This window comes from Pan paniscus, chromosome 15, assembly GCF_029289425.2.
Source record: "Pan paniscus chromosome 15, NHGRI_mPanPan1-v2.0_pri, whole genome shotgun sequence".
NCBI classification, from domain to species: Eukaryota; Metazoa; Chordata; class Mammalia; order Primates; family Hominidae; genus Pan; species Pan paniscus.
Window position 1 is genome coordinate 102,990,872 of NC_073264.2, and position 25,581 is coordinate 103,016,452.

Here is a 25,581-nt window from a genome sequence, read left to right on the forward strand (position 1 = left end):
GGATCTTCTAACTTTGGCTTTAAATCCTAAGAAGAGATAGGTAATATATAAAAGAGTATTAAAAAGAAATAGAGAGTAAAGGTATATGTCGGGCAGATGCAGAAGAAAAGCAAGGGTCATGACGTCAATGCTGGGCAAAGCTAAATTGTGAAGACAAAACAATAATCAAACAGGGTTACTCATCACGCTAAAGCGTACAGTCCATAGGATGATATAACTACCATGAATTTGGCCTAAATGATTGAACATTGAAACACATAAAGCGAGAACTGTAGGGGATTAAAGACAAAATCAGTGAGTGCAGTGCTGGTGGGAGACGCGCCTGGACTTGGCCCCTCACAGGTCATGTGGTAGACATAAGTTGTTACTACTGTGAGCCGGTAGAGACTTTCAGGTTCGATGGCTGGAAAACAAATGCTCATCTTATAAGTTTTTTTTTGTTTTTTGTTTTGTTTTTGAGATGGAGTTTCACTCTTGTTGCCCAGGCTGGAGTGCAGTGGTGCGATCTCGGCTCACCGCAACCTCCGCCCCTTGGGTTCAAGCGATTCTCCTGCCTCAGCCTCCCAAGTAGCTGGGATTACAGTCATGCACCACCACGCCCAGCTCATTTTGTATTTTTTTTAGTAGAGACGGGGTTTCTCCATGTCAGTCAGGCTAGTCCTGAACTCCCGATCTCAGGTGATCCGCCCGCCTCAGCCTCCCAAAGTGCTGGGATTACAGGCGTGAGCCACCGTGCCCGGCCCTCATGGTATAAGTTTTTAAACTTAATATATACTAGTTTACAGAGGAAACTGATGTGATTTCCAAAAATTTGAAATAATTAGAAACCTTATTCTCACATTATAATGCAATAAAAATAGAAATAAACACACAGGCGGAAACCAGGCATCCCTGGGAGTCCCTTGGGGCAGAGAAGAGCTTCGTCACTCAAGCAAAACTTCCATGGAGGCGAGGACTGTGGGCTTTGTTGGAAGCTTTATCTCCAACCTCTAGAACACGAGCACTAAGTAGATTCTGAACAAATCTTGTTAAATGAATAAGAGCTAATAATCCTAATAAATATGTTGAAAGCACTATTCTAAGCATGTACATTTATTATGTCACTCACTCCTCACAGTCCCTGTTCGAAGGAGGTGCTGTCCTCATCCGCATTTCACAGATGGGGGAATGGGAAGGGTAGGCTCAGTCACTTGCCCCAGAATTGACAGCTGGCAAGTGGGAGACTGAGATTCAGGCTGGGCTGTCGGACTTGGCTATGTTCTCATGTGCAGAACCACCATTGCCTCCAAATTAATGAAAAAATGAGATAAGGTAATGGCTTACAGAGTTAATGTGTAAAGATTGTTATTAAATAAGAATCAAAAGAAGTGATTTAAACACTAAAGAGGTAGCAAAGAACCAAAGTAAGTTGAAGAATTACTGTGTTCTTTAAAGACAAAAGCAGAAATGAATCAACTAAGAAAAAGAAAGAATGAAAGCAAAGAGCAGGTTTTGGAAGGGGGCAGACAGCGATGAAGCGGGGAGAGTAAAGACAAGTAGACCTGGAGCCGGTGTGGTGGAAAAAGGAGAGAAATCATAGCGTGCAAGAAGTAGTAATCGTCGAAGGCAGGTAAATGCAAGCGTCTCGTGAATCTGAAGATGGCATTTGGTAAAATTCACTTTCCATTCCTGATTTGTAGTTTGTTTGCTTATTTGTTAACTTTCTTAAATAATTTCAAAAGAATGGAAAAGTTGCAAGAATGATATAAAGAATTTAATCAAAATTTCACCCATTTGTCAATATTTTGCCACATTTGCTGCACATTTCTCTCATATGCTCTATATGTTGTAACGAGCAGGCGGTCTTCCCAGCCCCTCCTTTACCTTCAGGGCCCTGGCCTCACCTCTTGTCCCGCTCGCCCCAGGAGGCTGTGAAAAGCAAAGCACTGTGCCTCCCAGGCACATGATCTTCTCAGAAAGGAGGAGCCCCAGGGAAGGAGGAGGCAGCCCCTGGCACACAGCCTATCCTTTGAGGGTTGTGTTGTCCTTTCTTCTTGGTTGTATAAATCTTCACTATTTTGGCTGGGCATGGTGGCTCATGCCTGTAATCCCAGCACTCTGGGAGGCCAAGGCAGGCGGATTGCTTGATGTCAGGAGTTTGAGACCAGCCTGGCCAACATGGTGAAACCCCGTCTCTACTAAAAATACAAAAATTAGCTGGGTGTGGTGGCAGGCGCCTGTAATCCCAGCTACTCGGGAGGCTGAGGCAGGAGAATCACTTGAACCTGGGAGGCAGAGGTTGCAGTGAGCCGAGATTGCACCACTGAACTCCAGCCTGGGCGACAGAGCAAGACTCTGTCTCAAATTAGAAAAGAAAAAAAAAAAAAAAAGGCCGGGTGCGGTGGCTCATGCCTGTAATCCCAGCACTTGGGAGGCTGAGGCAGGTGGATCATCTGAGGTCAGAAGTTCGAGACCAGCCTAGCCAACATGGTGAAACCCCATTTCTGCTAAAAATACAAAATTAGCCGGGAGTGGTGGCACATGCCTGTAATCCCAGCTACTCAGGAGGCTGAGGCAAGAGAAGCACTTGAACCCGGGAGGCGGATGTTGCAGTAAGCCAAGATCGCACCACTGCACTCCAACCTAGGCAACGGAGCAAGACTCTGTGTCCAAAAAAAAAAAAGAACACTCATTTCCAGAGTCAAGTTACGTGACCACAGGTGGCACAGGGCCTGTGAGAACAGCCTGCGACGACTTCCTGCCAGTCCTCTTCTTCCCCATCTGTGCCCCTACTCCACGGGCACCTGTGGACACCCTGACCTGAGCTGGTGAGGCTTCACCAGTGCACGCCTGGCTGCTTCCCTGCCTGCCCTCCGGCCCTGTGATCCCATGTCCTGGAAAGTGTAAACTCTTTACAAAATTCCCTGTCTTTTTAGTGAGGTTTCAGAAGAGAGTAGACTCAGATAAATGTATTCCATCCTCCATCTGTAATCATAAAGTAAAACATTATTTGTGATGTAATGCTTTTAAAGAACACCACGAGAAGCCTGACTTGATTTATTGAATCGTAGCACACATGCCCAGTGAAATTTCAAACAGTTGACAATGGCATTACCTATTTGTTGGCATGTGAGACATGCTGGACACGGGGGTGTGGGTAGAGAACAGAGGAGCCCATGAGGCCTGGCTCTCAGTGGCGCGCTCGTCCGCACACACTCGGAGATGCCAGCAGTGTTCTCTCTGGGTTGGCCTTTCCTGTGTTGTTGGGATTTTTTTTTTTTCTATTTTACAGTGAGCATGTATTATTTTTCTGAAAAGAAAATTCTTCAAAAATAAGTTATACATGTTTACATATCACATTAGCCGTTGAATACTGAGTTGTTTCATGTAAAGACCAGTGGTCCCTATACACAGAGCGAAAGATTTCATCTATAGGTTTTTATATGGTCCTTCTTGTAGTGCCCACCTTGTACCTTATTTTCCTGGATTAAAAAACATACATATCACATTATTCTCTTCTCTGTTCCTGTTTAGAGACCCTGTTGTATTTTCATTTTTTCCCCCTCTCTGGGATTTGCAGCTGGCACTCAAGTTCCTGAAAGAAGCATTCTCTCATAGTCTCAAAAGAGTCAGAAAGAACCTCATTTTTCAGGTGTAGAAACTGAGGCCCAAAAAGGTCAAGCAGCTGGTCACGGCTAGTTAATAGCAGCGTCTCTTGCCTTTTTCGTCCGCTTGCTGCTTTCTGGTTTTTATCTTCTTACCCATGTGAGCTTCCAGCACCACCTGCTCCCCCCACCACCAAAAAAAAAGCTCCACTCCACCGGTCTTTTATAACCTATCAAACTTTAAGGATATTTTTCCATTCAAATCTAGTTATGCCACAGATTGATAATACTAAGATGTTTGTGAACTCACCAAACAGATTGGCTCCCCCATGACCTAGTGGGTACATCTGTAGTAATTGGATTTGGGGTTCATTCAGCCTCTTTCAACCAACATTTAAGTAGTTCCTATTGCACTGCCCTGTTACAAGATCAAGAACAGCAAAGCACTATTGCTGTGCTGTTTATCAGGGCATATGCATAATTGTGTTATGCAGAACCAGACATTGTCAAATTGAGATTCCGCCTTTCATTTGGTACAAATTTAGTTGCTGAGTGCAGTGCATTAGAGGCCTGCTTGGACATGCCTGGAGAGGATGAAAATGTTGCTTCCGTTAGTTGCTTCCGTTAGTTGCTTCCGTTACCATCAGGAGAGTAACAAGATTGAGTTATAGATGCTGGTAAGTCACTTGATACATCATTAACAAAAAACAAAAACAACATTTACTGAGGACATGCTATATTTCAGGGATTTTTCTAAGCACTGTACATCTCTTAATTCACATCAACCCCAGTAAAGACAATTATTCCCATTTTCCAGTTGAGAAAACTGAGGCCCAAAGAGATCGCTTTCTGCCCAGGGTCACTGAGGTAGTCAGAGGTGGAGTTGGGATTCCAACTGGGCTTTCTGCCTGGGTTCTTCACACCTTTGTTTTACTGCTGCTTCCTGTCTTCGAGGCTTTACAGATATTTGCTAAATGAAGGATTCAGAGTTAGAAATGAAGGGGGCGACTGTGCCTAGTAATGGCCTCAGAGTGCTGTGCCTTGAGTGTTTTTAGTTTAGCTATAAAACTTGGACCATAGGGAGCAAGTCCTAGGAAGTACTGTGTACAGAAAAGTAGACTCTAGAGGACAGCCTGTGGAGGTTTCCCCAAATGCCACCACCTCTCAGATCACCCAACTGAGCTTCCGCATTGAAAGACACGGGGCCGGCTCGTTCCGTGTCCAGACAGACACTTTCACTCTGTGCCTCCGGAGGCGAGGCTCCCTGCTGAGCGGTCAGTCCTCACCTGAGGAGGTGGGGCGAGGAAAGGGGGTTGCCCACAGTCACTGTGGTGTTGGTGTTCTTTTTGAAGTGAAACCTTCCAGTCGCAGACACAAAAGCCGTAGAGAGTAAGGCAGAGGATCGGCCATGCTTCTGGGAGGCAGGGGAGGGGAGCACCTGTCAAAGGGGACCCTTTGAGGCCAACTGGGGCAGTGGGGCCAGGTCAGGGAGCAGGGCTCCAGGGCCAGGTGGACAGCCAGGAGGCTGGAGTCGTGCAGTCCCTCACAGGCTGCCCTAGGCTTAGTCTGGAAGGTGGGGAGCGCCTCCTCCTTCAGAGACCACTGAGCTCTCAGCTCCCCATGGAGCTTCTTGGCACCTGATTTCTAGTGCCACCTTTTGCGGCTCCTGTGGAGAGTCCACCTCGCGGAGGCCCCCCAGAGCCCTCGTTATACCTGCAGGTTCCCCCCACCAAACCCTGCTGTGTCAGGAAAACAGAAATTCAGTGGCAGCGCAGACTTATGGGTAGAGAAGGGTCCCCTGTCTTTCAACACTTACCCAAACACTAGAATGTTCCTCATTTCCATGAATAATAAAAATATCAAATCTTTAGGTGACATATCTTCTCCAGTGGAAAAATGAACCTTTTAGCTGGTAAACCTCTTGAATAACCGGCCAGCCGTATTACAGTCGTGTTACTTAGGGAGTGTGATATGATGGGCCCTTTGAGAAAGTGGTCGAAAGCCAAGGTTTCCGGGTGCATCCTGCCCCCTCAAGTCCCCACTGAAACAGGAGGAGAGGGCAGGAGCGCCCGTGAGCTCTCAGTGGCTACGTTGCTTGTTGGTTTGCTTTCCTGCCTGGTGAGCGGCCACTGGAGCATCCTGAGGAAAGGGGAGTGAGGAGCAAGCTGGGGTTCGGCCCCAACCGGGGTGCTCTGCGTGCACTCATCAGGGTCCCCACCCAGGTGTGCTGGTGACAGGCATGAGGGTAGTGTACTGGGGAGCTGTGAGTCACCACCTGAGGGCCGCCTGCTTCTATCCCAGAATCATCCTCCAGGTCATGCATCTATGTCCAGCCCTTCCCAGGTGTGGTCAGTCCCCTGAGGGCAGCGTGGCCGTGGTGCCTGCTCACACCTGGCATGGGTAGACCAGCCTTAGCTCGGGAGGGCATGGACGGGAGTGATGTGTCTTTTTTCTTTTTTTTTTTTTTTTTACTTTATTAAAATACTGAGTTTTATTTCGCATGTATTTTTTTTATCTCCCCACCATTTCCGTGTCTGATCACCGCTACTACTATGCCCTATCATAACATTCCATACGTACTTAAAACCAAGCAGAGAGTGGAGTTCCATCTTTAATAACTAAACAGGCATTTTGGGCTGGGTGCAGTGGCTCACACCTGTAATCCCAGCACTTTGGTAGGCCAGAGGGGAAAGATTGATTGAGCCCAGGAGTTCAAGACCAACCTGGGCAACACAGCAAGACTCTGTCTTCTACAAAAAAATAAAAAGATTAGCCAGGAGTGGTGGCATGTGCCTGTGGTTCTAACTGCTTGGGAGGCTGGGGTGGGAGGATCGCTTGAGCCCAGGAAGTTGAGGCTACAGTGAGCTGTGATCACACCACTGCACTCCCGCCTGGGTGACAGAGCAAGACCCTATCTAAAACAAACTGGCATTTGGGAACAACATATTCTTGACAATGGAACCTGGACAGCATTGATCAAACATGGTAGGGAAGGTTCTCATTCTGCATTACAAAAAGGACTGCCAGATATCAACTGTTAGAGATATGAAATAAGATGGAACATTTTTAACTGTTTATTTTCTTAAAGAGACTTCCTGCCCTGCCAGAGATCTTGAGTAGCCCCCTAGTCAGTCATCCAGAAGCCATTCACATAATTGATTATCTTGGCTTCCACTCTGAAAAGAGAACCACCTTTTGCTATACTTGGCTGCATTTTTGCTTTAATGTCTTCTGCAGAACTAGGTTCTTCTGGTGTTTTAGGAGTATTTTCCTATTTTTTGAAGGATTCCTGACCTTTTCTTGACATTGGTGACTTGGAGTCTTTTCCATTCTGGTTTGATTGTTGTGCATGATTGGGTAGAGTATCTCGTATAGATTTCTTCACTGGAGATTTGTCCTCAGTTTCCTTATCATCATCATCATCATCTTCAGCAACAGCAAATTTTACTTTTTTCTGTGGAACCTTGCTGCCACCTCCAGGGGGAGATCGCTTTCCAGATATTCTGAAGAGTTTCACATCCTCCTGTCTCTGACTCTGCATCTTCCTCCCCAGCTACTAAGTGCCATCCATTGATACACACGGGCCCTGAACCACACTTCACCCACAACGCCACAGGTGGTGGTATTTCATAGCCCAAGGGAAGCCCTTGGCTGTACAGATGTTTTCAAAGCCATCAGTGTTACCTTAATCGGACTACCTTCATCATTCATTGCCTCTGCTTCAACAATGCACAGTTCATCCTTTGCCCCTACAATCATTCTTAAAGATAGCTAGTGCTCATTTTCATCATCATCCATCTTAAAGTGATTATCTGTTTTTGGTTTTTTGGTTTTTTGTTTTTTTGTTTTTTTTTTTTTGAGTTGATGGCCAGGTGAGGTGGAGGCCAGAACGCAAAGTAGGTTAATACCAATACCAGGTAACTAATTCGAATCTTAGAGAGTGGAACGGTGGGTATTTGACAAGTTCGAGGAGGCTGGCAGCTTGCGGGAGGGGCCGGAGCGGTCTGGCACTGGTTTCTCTCTGTCTCACCTCCCCAGAGATTGGACACACACGTGCACACAGTCCTGATATCGTGGTTTCTGGCACGTGACATGGTACCCGTGTTGCTCTGTGGCCCTGATCCCCCGGCTGCCCCTGCAAGGCTGGAGCTCCGGCAGCACGACAGGGCCCGGTAGGTCCTGGCACACAGGCCGCATGCTCATTGGGTTGTGTCTGTCACCGACCCTCCCTGCTGTCATCCCCGGGCTGGACGTCATTTGAAGGAAGAGCCAAGTTTCAGCAAGAGTTCGTGTCTAGAAGGAAGCACTTGAACCTCCTCTGTCTGAGACATGGAGAAAGGAAGTAGAGAACATAAAAAGGGCCTGAAAAAAATGTGTGTGTATTTTCAGTGTATCTTTTTCACGCCTCTACACTGCTTTGTCTGCTGGTAAACATATTGAAGGTTCTGGAATCAATTTCAAGATGGAATTGAAAAGAACTTATTACATCTTCTTGTCAAATGTTAAGAGCTGTTACTTTTCCTGAGACAGTCCCTGCCTTTGTTCTTTGGATAAATGAGCTACTGCATTGTTGGAGCTTCTTGTCACCAGGTGCAGTAATATTGTTAACATTCAGTATTTCACCAGTCATGCTAGTGAAAGTGGAAGATGAAGCGATAACGGGCTGCACGAAGGGTGTTGAGCATTTAGTAATCAGTGCCCTGAGTGCCTGTTCTCCCCAAGGCTTTCTAGAACTAGAGTCCTATGTGGGAAATATGGCCTGTATCCGGAAATAATGCTGTGCTGGATTTATATCTTTATCCCTAGGAGTTTGTTTGACCTGTCTCAACCTTTCCCTGTTTAAAAAAAAAAAAAAAAATTGAATCTTCCAATTCAGCTAACACCGTTGAATTCCTCTTGTTGCCTGCAGCCGGAGTGAAGGTTCATTCTGAATGTGCATGTGTGTCCACAGGAGATTTTACAGCTGAGGAACCTGAGGCTGAGAATAATTTCATGACTTTACCATGTTCTGATTTGGCAGAGTCTGAACCGGGAGTTAGTTTGTTCTTCCATATGACTCCCTTTACTGAAAAATTCACTGAAGAGCTTTTCCGAGGAAAGCAGCCTCTCCTGGCCTTTGCCCATTTCAGCCTGACTTCTCTCCATCCGGGGCGCCTCTCCACTCCACCCCACCCCACCCTTCCCCACCCATTCCCTGGTAGAAGCTGCCAGTCTTCATGGGCGGAAAGCATAAATGAGCTAGAATTTAGCTTCAACCACTGCCTTTTGAAATGAAAAATATCTGCCTTATTAAATTATACTGTTAATTTCATGAGAAAGGGATGATGGGGTTGGTGGTAGAAAGTTGTGGGGGAAGTGAATACTACCCCTTTCTTCATATGCAAATAAAACCAGGCTAACAAATCAGAAAAACCCAAAGGGTTTAAGGTAGGAGCAGCTCAGGTTTGTGAGGGAACCCCAGCTTGGTCCTGGGGTTAGCACATCTTCCTCTCCAGGAAAGATAATGTAACCTTGGTACATGTGTACAACAAAGCTGGATAAACCACAGCATTGGAACGTTATGGTGGACTGTGAGCCATGGGTTGTCTCTATCCAAACATGTAAACGAGTGTCAGTGTAGAAACTGCAGACCAGCCCCACGTTACCAAATTTATACCCAAATGAAGTGTACCTGGCGGTACTGTTCATTTTGCCCGAAATCCACCCACACGGAGTGGAAAGATGGTTTCAGCATCCCTGGTGACAGGAAGGGCTGTGCACCACCTCTCCAGGTTTCTCATGGGGCCCCGCCAAACAGACCTAGCTACAGGCAGCCACACGCTGGAACCGGGAACACTTAGAGTGGGCACGTTGAAGCCAGCTTGCTTCAACTCCTTCACATTGGGTGGTACAGACAGACCCGGAGGGAGGCGGGGACATTGGCTACATTTGAATGAAATAACATCCATTTAGAAACCTGAGCAGAGGCACGGGTGTGCAGGGAAGCTAAGATACCATATCTCATCACACCTAAGGCACTGTTCATTGTAGTCCAAACCATTTTTAAAGAATTACCAAAAAAAGAAAAAGGAAAGTGAAAGATGTAACTTGATTTTAGAGACATTAATATGAAAAATGTATGTATTAGAATGGATAAAATAAGACACTTGCACTTTGAAATTAAGAAGGATTTATTGTAAATTTCAGAAGTCATCTACCGAGTTACAAACAGTACGAGAAGATTAAACCAATTTTGAAGTTATGTAGGTGCTAAGGGTCAGGGTAGAAGTTAGTCTTGACATTTTGTAGATATATAGAAGTATTTCATTGTTATGTTTATCGAGCTTTCAACTTGTAGAAGCTTGGATTTATAGAGTAAGAGATCCTTGTTACCAAAAATGAGGGCTGGCAGGCCTGTACCGGGGAAGGCAGAGCTTGTGTGTCGGGTTTGCCTGGAAGAGGGCTGAGGGCTGGGTTCATGGGCTGTAGCTAAGGGCCTTCTCTTCTGAAGGAGAACTGCCTACCTCTGGCTTCTTGGTTTCAGTTCACCCATGTCTCTCCTGAACAGAGATCAAGTTGGATCGCTCATCTGCTTAAAAATCCTCTGATTCAAATCTCTCTTCCCACAGAACTTTTTAGATTTTTCTATCAAAGCACCTCTGACTGCAGAGATTCCACAGAAGAGAAATGCCTACTAAGAGCAGTTTCTTTGAAGACCTGAGTTTTATCTTAAAAGTTTATGTAGATGTTGCATTCTACTCTGATACAGGTGGCGTTATTTTGATATAAATATATTTCAAACGGTACCTCTCAGTTAAATTACCTGAGTTTGTTTTCCTCAGATGGATCTGTTCATTCAGCAGACATCTGTGGTCCCACTATGTGCTGGCCAGTTTTAGATGCTGAGGATAAAAATGGTAAAAAGACAAAGTTCCTCCTCTGAGAAAATTTATAATTAAGCATCCAGTATGATTAATGTAGGGTATGTAAATTATTATCAATTGTTCTCGTTTTTAAGATACTGTCTTTTGAGGAAAATTGATTTTCCAGGAGAATGCAGCCTGATTAATCTCTCCTATAACTTCAGGCCCCTGTGATTGACAAGTGAGTGCCTCTAGACAGTCTCCCCATTTAGTGCGGCCTTCAGTGCCTTCCCAGCAACTGCAGCCTCTCCTCAGCTGTGGTTCCTGTTCTCCCTGAGCCTTCATCCGCATGTCTCCCAGCAGAATTCATCACCTCCCATGTTCTGGTAGTTTTCTTTTAGATCAGATACTGTGTTTTAATGTATCTATCATCAGTGCCTAGCACAGTGCCTGGCGTGTATGTATGGGATGCGTTTGCGAAATACTTCCTAGTGATGCAGGCTGTGTCCTCATGGTTGGGGCTGCTCTGAGACTGTAGTTCTTTTTTTTTTTTTTCCTGAGACGGAGTCTCTATCGCGAGGCTGGAGTGTGGTAGCGTGATCTCGGCTCATTGCAACCTCCGCCTCCTGGGTTCAAGCGATTCTCCTGCCTCAGCCTCCCGAGTAGCTGGGACTACAGGCACGTGCCACCACACCCAGCTAATTTTTGTATTTTTAGTAGAGACGGGGTTTCACCATGTTGGCCAGGATGGTCTCAATCTCTTGACTTCATGATCTGCCCTCCTCGGCCTCCCAAAGTGCTGGGATTACTGCGCCACTGCGTCCGGCATGAGCCGGGCATGAGCCACTGCGCCCGGCCTTGAGACTTTAGTTCTTATATCCCAATTGCTCCCCACCCATGCTTTAGATCTGATAAGCACGTCATACCACAGTTTTTATTTTATCCATTTGCAAGCATAATTACTGATCTTTCTTTTAAGAGAGAATCTTTATATAAATAGAAAAAAATTAGAGATCACCTAGATCCTTATCTTAATTGGGAAAGTTTTTCAATCAAAAAATTAGAAGCTTAAATTCTTCAGCATGACACACTATGTAGAGGAACGTTAGAAAGTGTGTTGGGGGGCCGGGCGTGGTGGCTTATACCTGTAATCCCAGCACTTTGGGAGGCCGAGGCAGGCGGATCACAAGGTCAGGGGTTCGAGACCAGCCTGGCCAATGTGGTGAAACCCCATCTCTACTAAAAATACAAAAATTAGCCAGGCGTGGTGGCGAGCACCTATAGTCCCAGCTACTCAGGAGGCTGAGGCAGGAGAATCGCTTGAACCCAGGAGGCGGAGGTTCCAGTAAGCCGAGAGCCAAGATCACGCCACTGCACTCCAGCCTGGGCAACAGAGCGAGACTTTGTCTCAAAAGAAAGAAAGAAAGAAACTGTTGGGATTTCGTGAGTGCGAGTATGTCTTCTGGTCTCAGGTAGATCCAGGTGAGTTTAGAGGTCGTCAGTGTTGACACATCTAAAACCAGGCAGGAAACGGCTGACGATCGTGCACCCGAGTGTACCCCTGGAGCAGCCCAAGGACACCCCGATTGGCAACAGCGGGAGTTGGGAGAAGAGAGGGAGGCCAGAGGGTGGGTGTGTGGAAGGAGACTCACGTCTCACTAGGTTCTTTCCATTTTCATTTTTTAGCCATATGCATGTATCTTTAGCCTTTGTTATTTGAAATATAACTCACATACAGAAGCATATGAAACAAATGTGTAGTGAATAATTATAAAGCAAATACCCACATAACCACCATTCAGGCTGGGCACCCTAAAAGCCCCCTGTAAGTCTTTTATAGTTTTAGGGATTCCTGTTTCTTCCTATAAATGAAATTATACTGAATAAATCCTCCTTATCTGCCCCTTTGATGCAACAGTATTTTGTAAGGCGTATCCATATTGTGTATAGCTGTATTTCATTCATCTCTATCGCTTTGGAATGTTATATAGACTGCATTTGCATTTACCTAATCCACCACTGATGGGCATTTGGTTGTTTCTAGTCTGAGCTGTTAGGATGTTGTGCTGTGGACATTCCTTTACCTCGGTTGTGATGGACATGTATGTGAGTGTCGTGAGGTGGTATGCCAGGAGTGCTGTCCTGGCTGTCAGCCACGTGTATCCTCAACACCACTGATAACGCACTGCCCCGCCCATGGGTGGTGTTCGGGCTCCAGCCACAAAGCAGCTCCTTGAGGCGCTATTTGGTGTTGTCCGTAGTGGTTTTAATTTGCATTTCTCTGGTGGTTATTAATGAGAGTGACGAGCCCTTCATACGTGGTTAGCCATTTGGATCTATTTTGTGAAGAACCTGATTAAGACTTTTTCCTATTTTTCTATTTGTACTCTGAAGTTTTCTTACTGAGTTATTGGACATGTTTATATATTCTGGATATGAGTCTGTTGGTTATATGTATTCAAATAGTTCTATCCTGTGCCTTGCCTTTTCATCCTTGTGGGTGTCTTGATGAAGGAAAATGTTTAATCTCAGTGTAGATCAACCAGTCTTGTAACGATTACTGGCTTTGTGTCTAAGGAAGTCCTTCTCTACTTCTTTCCCTATGTAAGACATTCTTCTATATTATTTTTTAAAAGCATTAGAGTTTTGCCTTTCAGATTTAAGTCTATAACCCACCAGGAGTTTGTTTTTTTAATATATATGCATATAATTTGATCCAGTTGCTTCCTTCCTTTCTTTCTTTGCTCTTTTCTTTTCTTTCTTTTTTGTCCCTGTGTACCTAGTTGTCCCAACACAGCGTGTTGAAAGGCCGACTTTTCCTCACTCCTCTGCAACCCTCTGCTGTCACAAGTCAGGTGTCGATTTATGCATGAGCCTGTGTGACAGCACAGAGCCTGGCTGTTTTCATTCATGAAGCTTTACAGGAAGTCTTGATTTCTGGAACAGCAAGTCCTCCAGCTTGGTTCTTCTCAGGGGTGTCTTGGTTAGTCTTAACCCCTTGCATTTCCACATACATTTTAGAATCCATGTATTCAGTTCCACAGAAGTGTGTGTTGGGATATGGATTGGGATAGCATTGAATCCATAGGTCAGTTTCTTACTCGGGTAACTGTTATCCACAGGCTGCTAGAGCAAGCATCAAATCAATGGTTAGCTAGTAAAAGCTCCCCTCTGAGTCGGGGATGGGTGCAAGGGGCTGTTCTCACTGCTCCTCTCAGCGTTGCTCAGAGGTCCTGGTCAGCGCAGTAGATAAGAAAGAGAAGAACAATGTGGGGACTTGCAGATGAAAGGAAAACCAGAGGGATTTAGCAAGATAGCTACATATAAAAGTGATACTCAAAAACCATTTTTTCTGTATTGCAACAGCAGTTAGAAAATTAAATGTTTTTAAAGATACCATTGACGATCACATCAAAACATAGCAAATACCTAAGAATAAAATCTGAAAATTAATGTTTTGCATATTTTGAGAAGAAAATTAGAAGACTTTATTGGGAGACATTTAAAGAGAACTTGAGTAATTGGCGAAACAGTCCATGTTCATGAATTGGAAGACTCAATCCTGCCAGATTCTTAAGTTCTCCGCAGATCTGTATGGGAGATATAAAGGGCCATGAGCAGTGAAAACGTGAGGAGGGACCAGGCGCAGGAATCAACCAGACATTAAGTCTTCTAGGGCTCTAGAAACTCAGACTCCAGGTGGTGCAGGATGAGGCAGTGGCCAAGAAGAGAGAGAGCCCTGCCTGCACAGACACTGCTCTAGGACAGAGGAGACACTAGAAGTCATGGAGAAATGGTCATTTCAAAAAGTGGCATGTAAATATTATCTTTAAAAACAAAATAGAACTGCTGAGCTTTTGTTTGCTTGGTGGGGGAAACTCATCCTGTGCTACGTTTCCTCATCTGGGACATAGAGGGGAGTGGAATTTAGTACATATTAATGATGAATCCCAAATTTGCCCCAAGTTGTTAGTTCAACTTTGTTCCTACTCGTTTTGTACTAAGAATAAATACATTTGAAAGACAAGATGGCACCGTCGCTAAATGTTGGCTCCTGCCTTTCCGAGAGCTTAAGCGCTTCTTTCTGTTTTGCGTGAGATCTCTTGTCTGTGGGCTCGCGACTTGCATACACCTCCCCAGGACCCTGGGAGCACCTTGCATAGAAGAATACACGTGGGGCTGGCATGGTGGCTCACACCCGTCATCCCAACATTTTTGGGAGGCTGAGGCAGGAGGATCGCTTGAGCGCAGGAGTTCAGGACCAGCCTTGGCCAACATAGTGAGATTGTGTCTCTATAAACAATTTAAAAACTAGCTGGGTGTGGGTGCATGCCTGTAGTCCCAGCTACTCAGAGGGCTGGGGCAGGAGGATGGCTTGAGCCTGGAAGGTCAAGGTTGCAGTGAGCCAGGATTATACCGCTGTACTCCAGCCTGGGCAACATAGTGAGACCCTGTCTGTAGTTAAAAAAAATAAAAACATGCATGGAAGCTGAGGGTGCTGCTTGACCTGATGACGCTGTGGTCTCTGTGTTTGAAACTTGACTGCTTCAGCTGCTTAGTGAATATTACGTGAGTGACCAGGGAGTACTTCCCACCCTTGTGAGCCTGCACATTCTGGGGTATCTTTTGAGTTGTCACTGTCTAGGCTGGTAGTTTTTGCAGCTGTGTCTCCTTGCTCCATCGGGGTAATGCTTATTTGGAAGGCCCCAACATCTGTGCAGCAGAAAGTCCTGGTTCTGCTGTCTTTCTGCAGCTGCCATGCTGAAAGTTGGTCCTTTATGGTGTCTTGGAGCATTTCTTTTGACCACCAAGACTTTTCATGTAAATGTGGGCTTGGCTTCTTTTTTTCAATCAGTTTCCTATCCACAGTTTACATGATGCCTCTTGGTGCATAGTGACAATTTAGTAATTCAGCCTTACCTCCTCATATTCTATGATTTGGTGGCTAAGCATGTATGTCACAGCTCTCACTCCCTTCTGTAATTGAGGTACATGTTGCTAGCAACATCGGTGAAGTTGGCTGTGGTATTCGCCGTTTAGGACTCATTTACAAAAGCCTTCACTGCCCAGTAGTGGTCTCCAAACTCTTCTGTCCACGCTTGCCTGGCAGCAAAAACAACCTCCAGCACACACCTCCACTGCGTGTAAATTTGTCTGTTGAATATTAGTATGTTGTAATTTCTTGTTCTTTGTAGAAGAAAGTATAAATAGACACCCTGCTGTTTTCTTCCTACGTTCCAATCTTGAGTAACCCCGAGGCTCACCCTGCACTCTAGATATCAGTGACCAGTGAAACGCATTCAATTTCTGTAGCTCCCTGACTGTTGGGACCAGGAGCATGTATAAAGCTAGACAGGAATGCTCGCAGCCTACTTTAAAGGAGATCTTTGTTAAACATCTCTATTTATCACTGATTAATAACAGGCTTCCCTTTAGTAAATACGTTTTTTAAAGAACAGCACATTCTTTTTTTTTCTTTTTTTTCTTTTTCTTTTTTTTTTTTTTTGAGACAGAGTCTTGCTCTGTCACCCAGGTGGGAATACAGTGGTGTGATCTCAGTTCACTGCAACCTCAGCCTCCCGGGTTCAAGCGATTCTCTTGCCTCAGCCTCCCAAGTAGCTGGGATTACAGGCACCTGCCACCACGCCCAGCTAATTATTTTGTATTTTTAGTAGAGATGGGGTTTCACCATGTTGGCTAGGCTAGTCTCGAACTCCTGACCTCAGATGACCCACCCACCTCGGCCTCCCAAAGTGCTGGGATTACAGGCGTGAGCCACCGCGCCTGGCCAGAATAGCACATTCTTATCTCCACCTTCTTTCTGTCATTTTGGATGCCCTGGGTCTTTTCTCCTCTCCCCCTACGGGTTTTGCATGAGTATGTCCATGTATATTGCTCCGGGGTATGATTGAGGATTTATCTTGAAATATTTGGAAATTGTCTCAAATTCACAATAACATATTAATTAAATAATGGGAAAAGCTAAAATGATCTATACAAGTATGAGGCATTTGTAATAACACTTTACTGTTACAAATCAGAATGCGTAAAGGTATGAAGCATATTCTTCCACCACCTCCACCCATTTTTGTTTCCCCGTGGTACAGTCCTGTCAACGCAGCAGAAAATAAGATTTTTAAAATATGTTGATGAAGAAGTTGTTAAATTAACTTGCATTAAAAAAAAAATGGAAATATTTGATAGGGCCCAAGGATGCAGTTTTTTACTTTTTTACCCAATTCATTGTTACAGGTTTTTTTTAAAACAGTAAAATTCTTTTAAAAAAAAATAGTCAAATGAGATTTTTTAAATGAAAAAAAGAAATGAAAAAAAGAGCTCATGAGATTATAATCACAAGCATATCTGCTTATGGTCTATAAGCAAAAATTCTACAGAAACACCCTGTCTGGAAGCCTAGAAGAATTGAAATTCACTTGCCTTTTAGAACAGTTTGGATAGAAATTTTATTAAAAACTGTGTTACTCTGCTCTTCCTTCTTAATTGTAATAAATTTGCTTTTGTGTTTGAATGACAACTTAGTCTTTTATTCTGAGTATCAGTTACTGTGCAGTGTTTATAAAGCGAATGATGCTTTTAGGGCATTTTGAGGCATGTAAGAGTGATTTAACTCCACTCGGAATGATCCCAACATCCTTTTGAGTTTCAGTTCCCTGAAAAGGGTACATTTGGCCCTCGTGTCCGTATCTGCCACTTCATAGCACCGTGGCCTTAGGCAAGCTGTGTTGGCTCTCGTACCTGTGTCCTCGCCTCTAGATCGGGGTAACGGCACTGGCTTGAACTGCTGTTAGGAGGATTTGGCGAGGACATGTCCTTAAAGGACTTAACTGGCTACTCCTTAGGAGCCAAGCTGTGCATAGCGTGGCTCGTAGGGAGAACGGTGGACTCTCAGTTCTCTGCAGTGCCAAGAATGTGAGAATGCCAAACAGCTCCAAATACACAGGCTGCGACAACACACACGAGCTCATTGAAGGTAATCCTGGCAAATTAGGGTACAAACAAAGGTGTGGAATTGATGAGAATTGAAGGCACGCAAAGAGGTAATTCCAAAAATGAACATTTTTCATCGAAAAAGACTGGATATCTGAATGTGAAGAGTCCTGAACGCTGTAATGACAGTTACTCGTTTCAAATAGTTGCACAGCCACTGAGTTCTCAGAGTATTTAGGAATAAAATTTTTGTTCTCATGGTGTTTTAGGATCCTACAGGCAGTACACCCCACTCCCATGGCCTTGCGTGTGTGCTTCTGATCTCTGAATGCAGTGTAGGAAACAGGGAAACCGTAGCTTCCTACAGAATGGGTCTGCTCAGACAGCAGAGTCTGTGTGCTTGTTATTTGCAAGGCTCAATGTTGGGCCTTTGGGCATATAGAGAACTAGAAGACATAGTCACATGGCACCTACCCTCAAAAAGCATCTAGTTGGGAGTAAGAGGTACTAAGCAGATAGCTAACTGTTTAAAGCACTAACAAGTGCCAGATGACTTGCTCAGAGTCATACATCTTACCTAGGCAGTAAGGAAAGGCCTTGTAGAAGAAACCTCAACAGGAAGTTGACAGTAGGGGCAGGGAAGGGCAAGAGGAGTGTGGAAATGCTCGGCACCAGAGGAAGCAGAGGAGCTGCAGGAAAGCAGCAACACCCCGCCGCCCCCAGGACACTCCCTGGAGCGAGGCTGGCATGGGGCAGTGGGTCTCAGGGCCCCAGTGCTCCTAAAAAACTCTGCAGGACCCGAAAGAGCACTCTTTATGTGAATTTAGCTATTGCTACTGACCTATTTGAAATTAAACTGGAGAAATTTTTAAACGTGTATTTATTAATTTATTAAAATATAATAAACATATTACATTTTAACAGAAATAACACATTTTTAAATGATCTAGCCACGTTGGCCAGGCGCATTGGCTCACACCTGTAATCCCAGCACTTTGGGAGGCCAAGGCAAGTGGATCACTTGAGGCCAGGAGTTCGAGACCAGCCTGGCCAACATGGTGAAACCCCGTCTCTACTAAAAATACGAAAATTAGCTGGGTGTGGTGGCACACATCTGTAGTCCCAGTTACTGGGGAGGCTGAGGCACAAGAATCATTTGAACCCAGGAGGCGGAGGTTGCAGTGAGCCAAGATCACACCAGTGCATTCCAGCCTGGGCAACAGAGTGAGACTCTGTCTCTAAAAGAAAGAAAGAAAATACCCATGTTTTCTAAAACAAAAACTAATTTGGTGGTAAGAGTGGCATAGTTTTATATTTTTGCAAATCTCTGCAATGTCTGGCTTACTAGGAGACATTAAGACAAGGATTCCCCTGTCCGCTTCTGCATTCGGTCTGTTGCCATATGTTGCTTTGGTGGAAGTTTGGGAAAACGTGGTTGGGAAGGGAGGAGTATTTTAGTAGCCTTTTCAGATAGTCGTGGACATTTGCTTTGATATTACACCAAAAGTTAGTATGGGTCGTTTCTTAAAGGAATCTGTAATGTGGAATCTGAAACCATATCAGTGAAAGCCGTCTGTAAATTTTATTCCATTAAATCAAGTGGTCTACTTTGTACTTTGAATGGCTCTTTTGCCCTTGAATGGTGTTAACACTATTTATTCATCATTTGGAAAATACTTGTTCACCGAGTTATGCAAATCTCCTAAAACATTTTGCAAATCTTTGACACATTTCAGTATGTATGTCAGTCAGTCCCGTTTATTCGTGTCACCACTGATCTCCTCTTCAGCCCAGGGAAGATGTCACGCTCACAGTGGCAGACAGAAGTTTTCCAGACTTCCCAGAATACTGGACCGTCATTCAGAGCTTGGTTTGAATTTAGCTTCATCCACTTGCCAGCACTGAGTGATTTTCTAAACCTCTTTCTTTATGTCTGTTGTGCTGTTATAAAGATTAAATGGCAAGAAAGTGTCAATATGTGTAAAGTTTTTAGGATGATGTCTGGCCCAGGTAAGCACTCACTAAGTAATAGTTATCGTTATTGCTGTTTCTAAATTGCCATCATCATTAACGTCAGTCGTCGTGTGTGATAAGCCTTGACTGTAGACCAGGATGAGGGAAATGCAGTGTGCTTGGTGGGGCTCTAAGGTGCTAACTCTTTGAATGTTTGGAAGTTAACAGTCAGTTTGGACTGTTACATCTTTGGACTGATGCCAGTTGCTCTGTCATCTAGCAAGCGTGGACAACCACCTGCCCTTCCCATGTTGTAAGCTGAGGGCCTATAGGCAGACATAAGGAGGCATCCTTCCCCCTCTGGTCTTTTTTACCCTGCCTGAACCTAAATTCTGCAGATATCACCTGGTGTCAATGTGTCCACGCCCTTTCCCCAGACATGGACCTTACTGGTTGCCTCTCATTCCACTGCCCAACACGGTGCCTGTGATCATTGCTGCTCAGAGAGTATTTGTTGAATGAACACATGTAGATGGAGTTTATATCTAACAGTGCTCTCAACATGGTTTGAAAGAGTTAAAAAGCATAAAAACTTCCTCATACCAAACATATAATATGACCAGCGACTAGCTGGGTTTTTTCGTTTTATTTTGTTTAAGGAATATTTAGCCTTTGTTTACCCCACCCCATCTCCTTTTTTCTTGAATCTCTATTCAAAATAAAAATAGAAGAAAGCTTAAATGTGTTTCGCAATAACTTTGGGTTAAGCACTTTTGTGATCAATATACTTTGCTTTCTGCTTTTCAGATGTTCCTCCTGCTGATCAAGAGAAGCTTTTTATCCAGAAGTTACGTCAGTGTTGCGTCCTCTTTGACTTTGTTTCTGATCCACTAAGTGACCTAAAGTGGAAGGAAGTAAAACGAGCTGCTTTAAGTGAAATGGTAGAATATATCACCCATAATCGGAATGTGATCACAGAGCCTATTTACCCAGAAGTAGTCCATATGGTAAGTGATTACAGTTTAACCAGTGTGTCCCAGTTCTGATTTATAAACAGGACAGGCCAAGATCTCTGAGCCTAACACAGTGCTACCCAGGAGAAGAATCCTCCTGTTCCAGAATTTGTAGTTGTACTTGAAGAATGAAAATTTTCTTTGTATCCTGGATTGTAATGATAATAATAAGGGAAGTCAGTTGCCTTCTAGGGACCAGTCTAAGTGCTTTGCATTTATTAACTCATTTAATCCTCACAACTACCCTATGGAGTAGAAGTGATAGAATTTGTATTTCTATTTATTATTTTATCTTCTTTAAATTTTTTAAAAACATATTTAACATTAATATACTAGTGCCTTTTTATAGTTCAGAAGTAAACATTTTGTCCATCCATGTGCAGGAAAATTCTAATGATGGGATGGAGGTGAAATATTGACAGAACCAAGCTGGTGTCAGAATAGTTCATGCTGATTGGCTGAGAAGGCCTCCACCTGTCAGTGCTGGGATCAGGACAGCCCATGCTGATTGGCTGAGAAGGCCGCCACCTGTCAGTGCTAGGATCAGGACAGCCCATGCTGATTGGCTGAGAAGGCCTTCCTCTGTCAGTGCTTCCTCTGTCATTCCTCTATCAATGACAGTATGTCCTGACTGGCTGAAATAGCCTTATCATCCTGCAGTTAGTTCACTGTTGGTTTTATTCAGCCCCCAGATCTCAGTCCTCTGAAGTGTCATACTTTACAGCCCATTCCTCAGTCAGTACCACCTGGAAACACTTCATTCAGTGCCATTACCAAAATTCATTGTTTGACACTGAAATCCAGTTTTCTGTTGATTTTTCTTGAATTGTTGATATTTTATCTGCCTTTGAAACTAGTACCCCCCACACACACACTTACTGGGGAGTCAGTGTGGCTTAGTGTAAAATGTTAAGTCCAATTTTCATTGAACTCTTTGTTAAGTTACTGATTTTTTTTTCCAAAGCTATATATTTTAGAATTGACTGGACTTCTTGACCTAAAATACTTTTATTTCCTTCTTTAGTATGTTTGCTTTGGAAAAAGATGAAAGTAATGTTCTTCGTTGTAGTTCAGTCTACTGTGTCAGAGGTTGAGATCAACTTGATTGTTTTAACTTGTTGTTTTTAACTCTTAAAGTTCAGAATTCACTGGCATGGCTACTGTGTAGTCAGCCTAAGGACTGCAAAGGCCATGCGGGTTCCTGACCCAGACTTGTGCCTGAAGAAGAGTAATAGGCATAAACTGAGCAGAGAATATATACCCTAAAACCTTACCTGTTCAGACTAATGACACTTGGGGAATAGCTTTTTTCTTTCATTAATTTTAACTCTCAATTACTTTGGAGGCCCACTCTAGCCCCAGAATCATAAAAATCTCTAATATTTTCTCCTATTGCTTTCATAATTTTGTTTTGTGCATTACATTTTATAATCTTTTTTTCTTTTAGGTATGGATATGTAATAGTTGTACATATTTATGGAGTATATGTGATATTTAGGTAGAAGCATAGAATCCGTAATGATCAAATCAGGGTAATTGGGGTTTCCATCACCTCAAGCGTTGATCATTTCTTTGTGTTAGGAGCATTCCAGTTTTTTTGTTTGTTTGTTTTTTGTTTTGTTTTGTTTTATGATGTGGGTTAGGGATAGAACTTCATTTTCTTTTAAATTTATTTTCTTCTAAAATTATTGAAAAATTATTTCTCCCTACATCATGTATTGACTATTTCATTTCCCCCTATTGCTTAATGCTTCCTTATTATGTGTTCATTTTATTTTACTGTATGTTAGATTTATAAGTATATAAATTCTATATTAAGTTTACACGTGTGGAAGATTTTCCTATGTTTAAGAAAGTCTCTGATTCCCACTCTTTAACCTAAGAGGGAAGAATCTACAAAGAATGACAAGACTCCCGCTGGCCTGGTTCAGGTCAAATGCCCGCCCTTGAACCGAGTGTGCTCCCGACTGCTTGAAACCGCCTCTCGTTTGTATTTCACAGTAGCAGCGTGGGTTACTGGCACCACTTAGGATACTTAAAAGCCCTTGAGGCTGTTTTTATAGATTAAGTCATCATTGCCTCTCCTCTCCCTGTCATAATTGTTTCCTAACTTGATTCTCCTCCTGCTGTATTAACTTGTTTCCCACCCAAACCTCGCGCTGGGCTCCAGAGCGTTGCCAGCCCCCGGGCTCCCTAAGCAGTAAGCAGACACTGAGCATCCATCATGGGCCAGGCACGTTTTGGGGTGAGGAAATAGAATGGCGAACAAGACTTCTGCCCTCCTAAAGCTTTCATTTTCACCTAAAGCTTTCATTTTCACGTGGGAGACAACCATAAAATAAGCCAACCAATAATTTTCATTTTAGATTACGGTGATGCCGTGAATAAAAGTAATCCAGATGAAATAGATAGGGTTGCAAGACTGGGAATGTGATTTCTGCCTTATGCCCACGTGGGCGGGAAGAAGGCACAGAGTGGAAACTGGGTGATGAATTAGACTGTCCCGTGAAGATGGGCACACATGAGATGCTGTCTGTGGTCACTGTGAGAGCAGGGGACATTTTCTTTCCTTTCTGCTCTAAGTTCAGAAGGCAACATAGCCTTTCCCTACCCCTTGTTTGTCTGGATCTGGAGGTAGAATAGGGGATGGGGACAGATTGGATTTTTGGTTTTGTTGTTGTCTTGTTCTGTAGCTAGAGGGCATTGATGAGAAGTATAGTGAAAGAAGGAAGAACACAGGCGGTGGGATGGTGCCTGGCCTTGGTTTGTGACCCTCTTGTCAAGAATTTAAGCAACCAGTACAAGGCCTCTGTCCCAAGCAGTGCCTGGGCCTGGTGTGGCAGGCAGCAAAAGCCTGGGCCTCTTTGTGGTTCACGTCTGATGAGAAGCTCTGCAGCTTAGAGCCCCTGTGTGCCCAACACTTAAGCAGCCTTTAGCCATGCCTGTTTTTCTCTTTGTTTCTTATTGGGGATGGGGGGTGTGTATATTTCGGTCATAACAGTTTTAGAGACATTAATTTCCACTTTTTTTTTTTGAAGAATCCAAAGCTTTATAGTTGTTGTACTCCTGATGCTGCTACTTTTAAGTATCCTGCTTATTAGACTGGACTGCTAGATGGTTTTTTTTAAACAGATCTACTGAGGTATTATTCACATAGCCTAGAATTCACCCATTTAAAGTGTATGAGTCAGTGATTTTTAATATGAATATGGAATTGTACAGCCAATATCACATCTGGTTTTAGAACAGTTTCATCCCCTCAGAAAGAAATCCTGTACTCATTAATAGTCACTGCCATTGTTCCCTCCTCCCTCACCCACCCCCAGCCCTGAGCAACCACTGATTGACTTTTCGTCTCTATGGATTTGCCTGTTGTGGACATTTCATGTTAGTGGAATTACAGAATATGTACCCTTTGGTGTCGGCCTTCCTTCACTTAGCATAATGTTCTCAAGGTTCATCCACGTGCCAGTACCTCATGCCTTTTTATTGCCCCATAATATTCCATCATACAGATATAGTACGTTTTATTTATCCACGTATCTGTTGATGGACACTATATTATTTCCATTTGGGGGCTGTTATGAATGACTGTTGTGAACATTGATACGCAAGCTTTTGTATGAACGTGTGTTTTCGTATCTCTTGGGCATATACCTAGGAGTAGAGTCGCTGGGTCATATGGTAACTTTAACATTTTGAAGAACTACCAGACCGTTTTCACAGTGGCTGCACCATTTTACGCTTGTATCAGCAGTGTACGGGAGTTCCAGTTTCTCCATATCCTCAACACTTGTTATGATCTGTTTTATTACAGCCGTCCTAGTGGGTGTGAAGTGTACCTCATTGTGGTTTTGATGTGCATTTCTCGACAACCAGTTGTGTTGAGCATCTCCTTGTGTATTGTGTATGTTTATATATCATAGACTTCAGACCTAGAAATTAATGGAAACGTGCTGATCATCTAGCTTGACCCTTTTCTTTTCCAGATAAAAAGGCTTATTGGGTTCAGAGAGATGCGGGTGGTGAGGAGCAATTCCCAGGGGAGCCAGTTCTTGGCGTGCAGTTTCCCAGGCCTAAGTTATACCAGTTCCATCATTAATTTCAGCCGTATTTAAATATAATCAGCCTCCTGTTTTTTCAATTAAATTATCTAGTTAATCCGTTTCTCGGGCACGGACCTTCTTCTGATAGTCACAATACCAGTAGCAAAACTAATTGTAGCTTTTAAAAAACTCAATGTAGTAAAAGTAAAGCTGCTTTGTTAACAGTAACTAAAGAGTTAGGGTTAGGGGTTGCACCCTTTCAAAATCTGAAACTTTGACATATCTAGCAGTTTTTACATGATTTCAGAGGGTTCAAGCCTCTTAGAGCCTACAGTAGACCCCAAATTAGGAAATGTAGAGTCTCTTCTAAATCGGGATTCTCATCCAAATCAGGGGATCACAGATACCTGGTCTCCTTGAGAGCCTTTCGGAGGGCCTGTGATGTTAGAACTATTTCCATCATACTGCTAAGACTTTAATTGACTTTTTCACTGTATTGAAATTTGTACCGATGGTGCAGAAGCAGTAGTGGGTACAACATCGCGCACCTTAGCAAGAAGCACAGTGATGGCACCAAGCTGACAACCACACACCCCAGTAGAAACAGAAACGGCCGGTTTCACTTAGTGGTCTAAATGAAGCAATAGAATAGATTAATTGTATTATTTCATGACCCTTGTGCACACATGGTCTTAGGACTCTATGATGAAATGTGAAGGTTTCATAAAGCTCTTCTGCTGCCGGCGCCGGTCAGGAGGGAGAGCGCTTGTGCGATGGAGCTGCCAGCCGAACGTGCCGCTGTTTTCATGGAACACCATTTTTACCTGAAAACTGACAGACAAACCAGTTATTCGGACTTTGAATATTTGGCAGGCATCTTCTGAAAAAATAAGCAAAATGAGAAAGTCACTTGAAGGAAAATAACTGACAGAGTTTGTTGTCAGTGATAAAATGTGAGCTTTCTAGGGAAGTTTTGTTTCATTTTGTTTTTAGAGATGCGGTCTTGCTCTGTTGCCCAGGCGGAGTGCAGTGGCACAGTCATAGCCCACTGCAGCCTCGAACTTCTGGGCTTGAGTGATCCTCCCACCTCAGCCTCCTGAGTAGCTGGGACCACAGGCATGCACCACCATACCCAGCTGATTTTTTAAATTTTTTTGTAGACACAGGGTCTCCACTCTATTGGCCAGGCTGGTCT

At 43.8% G+C, this 25,581-nt stretch overlaps 1 protein-coding gene across 19 annotated transcripts in view; it reads left to right on the plus strand.

Annotated features, from left to right (window-relative positions):
- Positions 1-25,581, plus strand: part of PPP2R5C (protein phosphatase 2 regulatory subunit B'gamma) — a 166,558-nt gene that overhangs the window by 75,682 nt on the left and 65,295 nt on the right. For all 19 annotated transcript variants that reach the window (XM_063596392.1, XM_008959112.5, XM_008959110.4 and 16 more), the window contains one exon: positions 20,135-20,334. In XM_063596392.1, the coding sequence (XP_063452462.1) occupies positions 20,135-20,334 (200 nt within the window). The remainder of the gene's footprint in view (positions 1-20,134; positions 20,335-25,581) is intronic.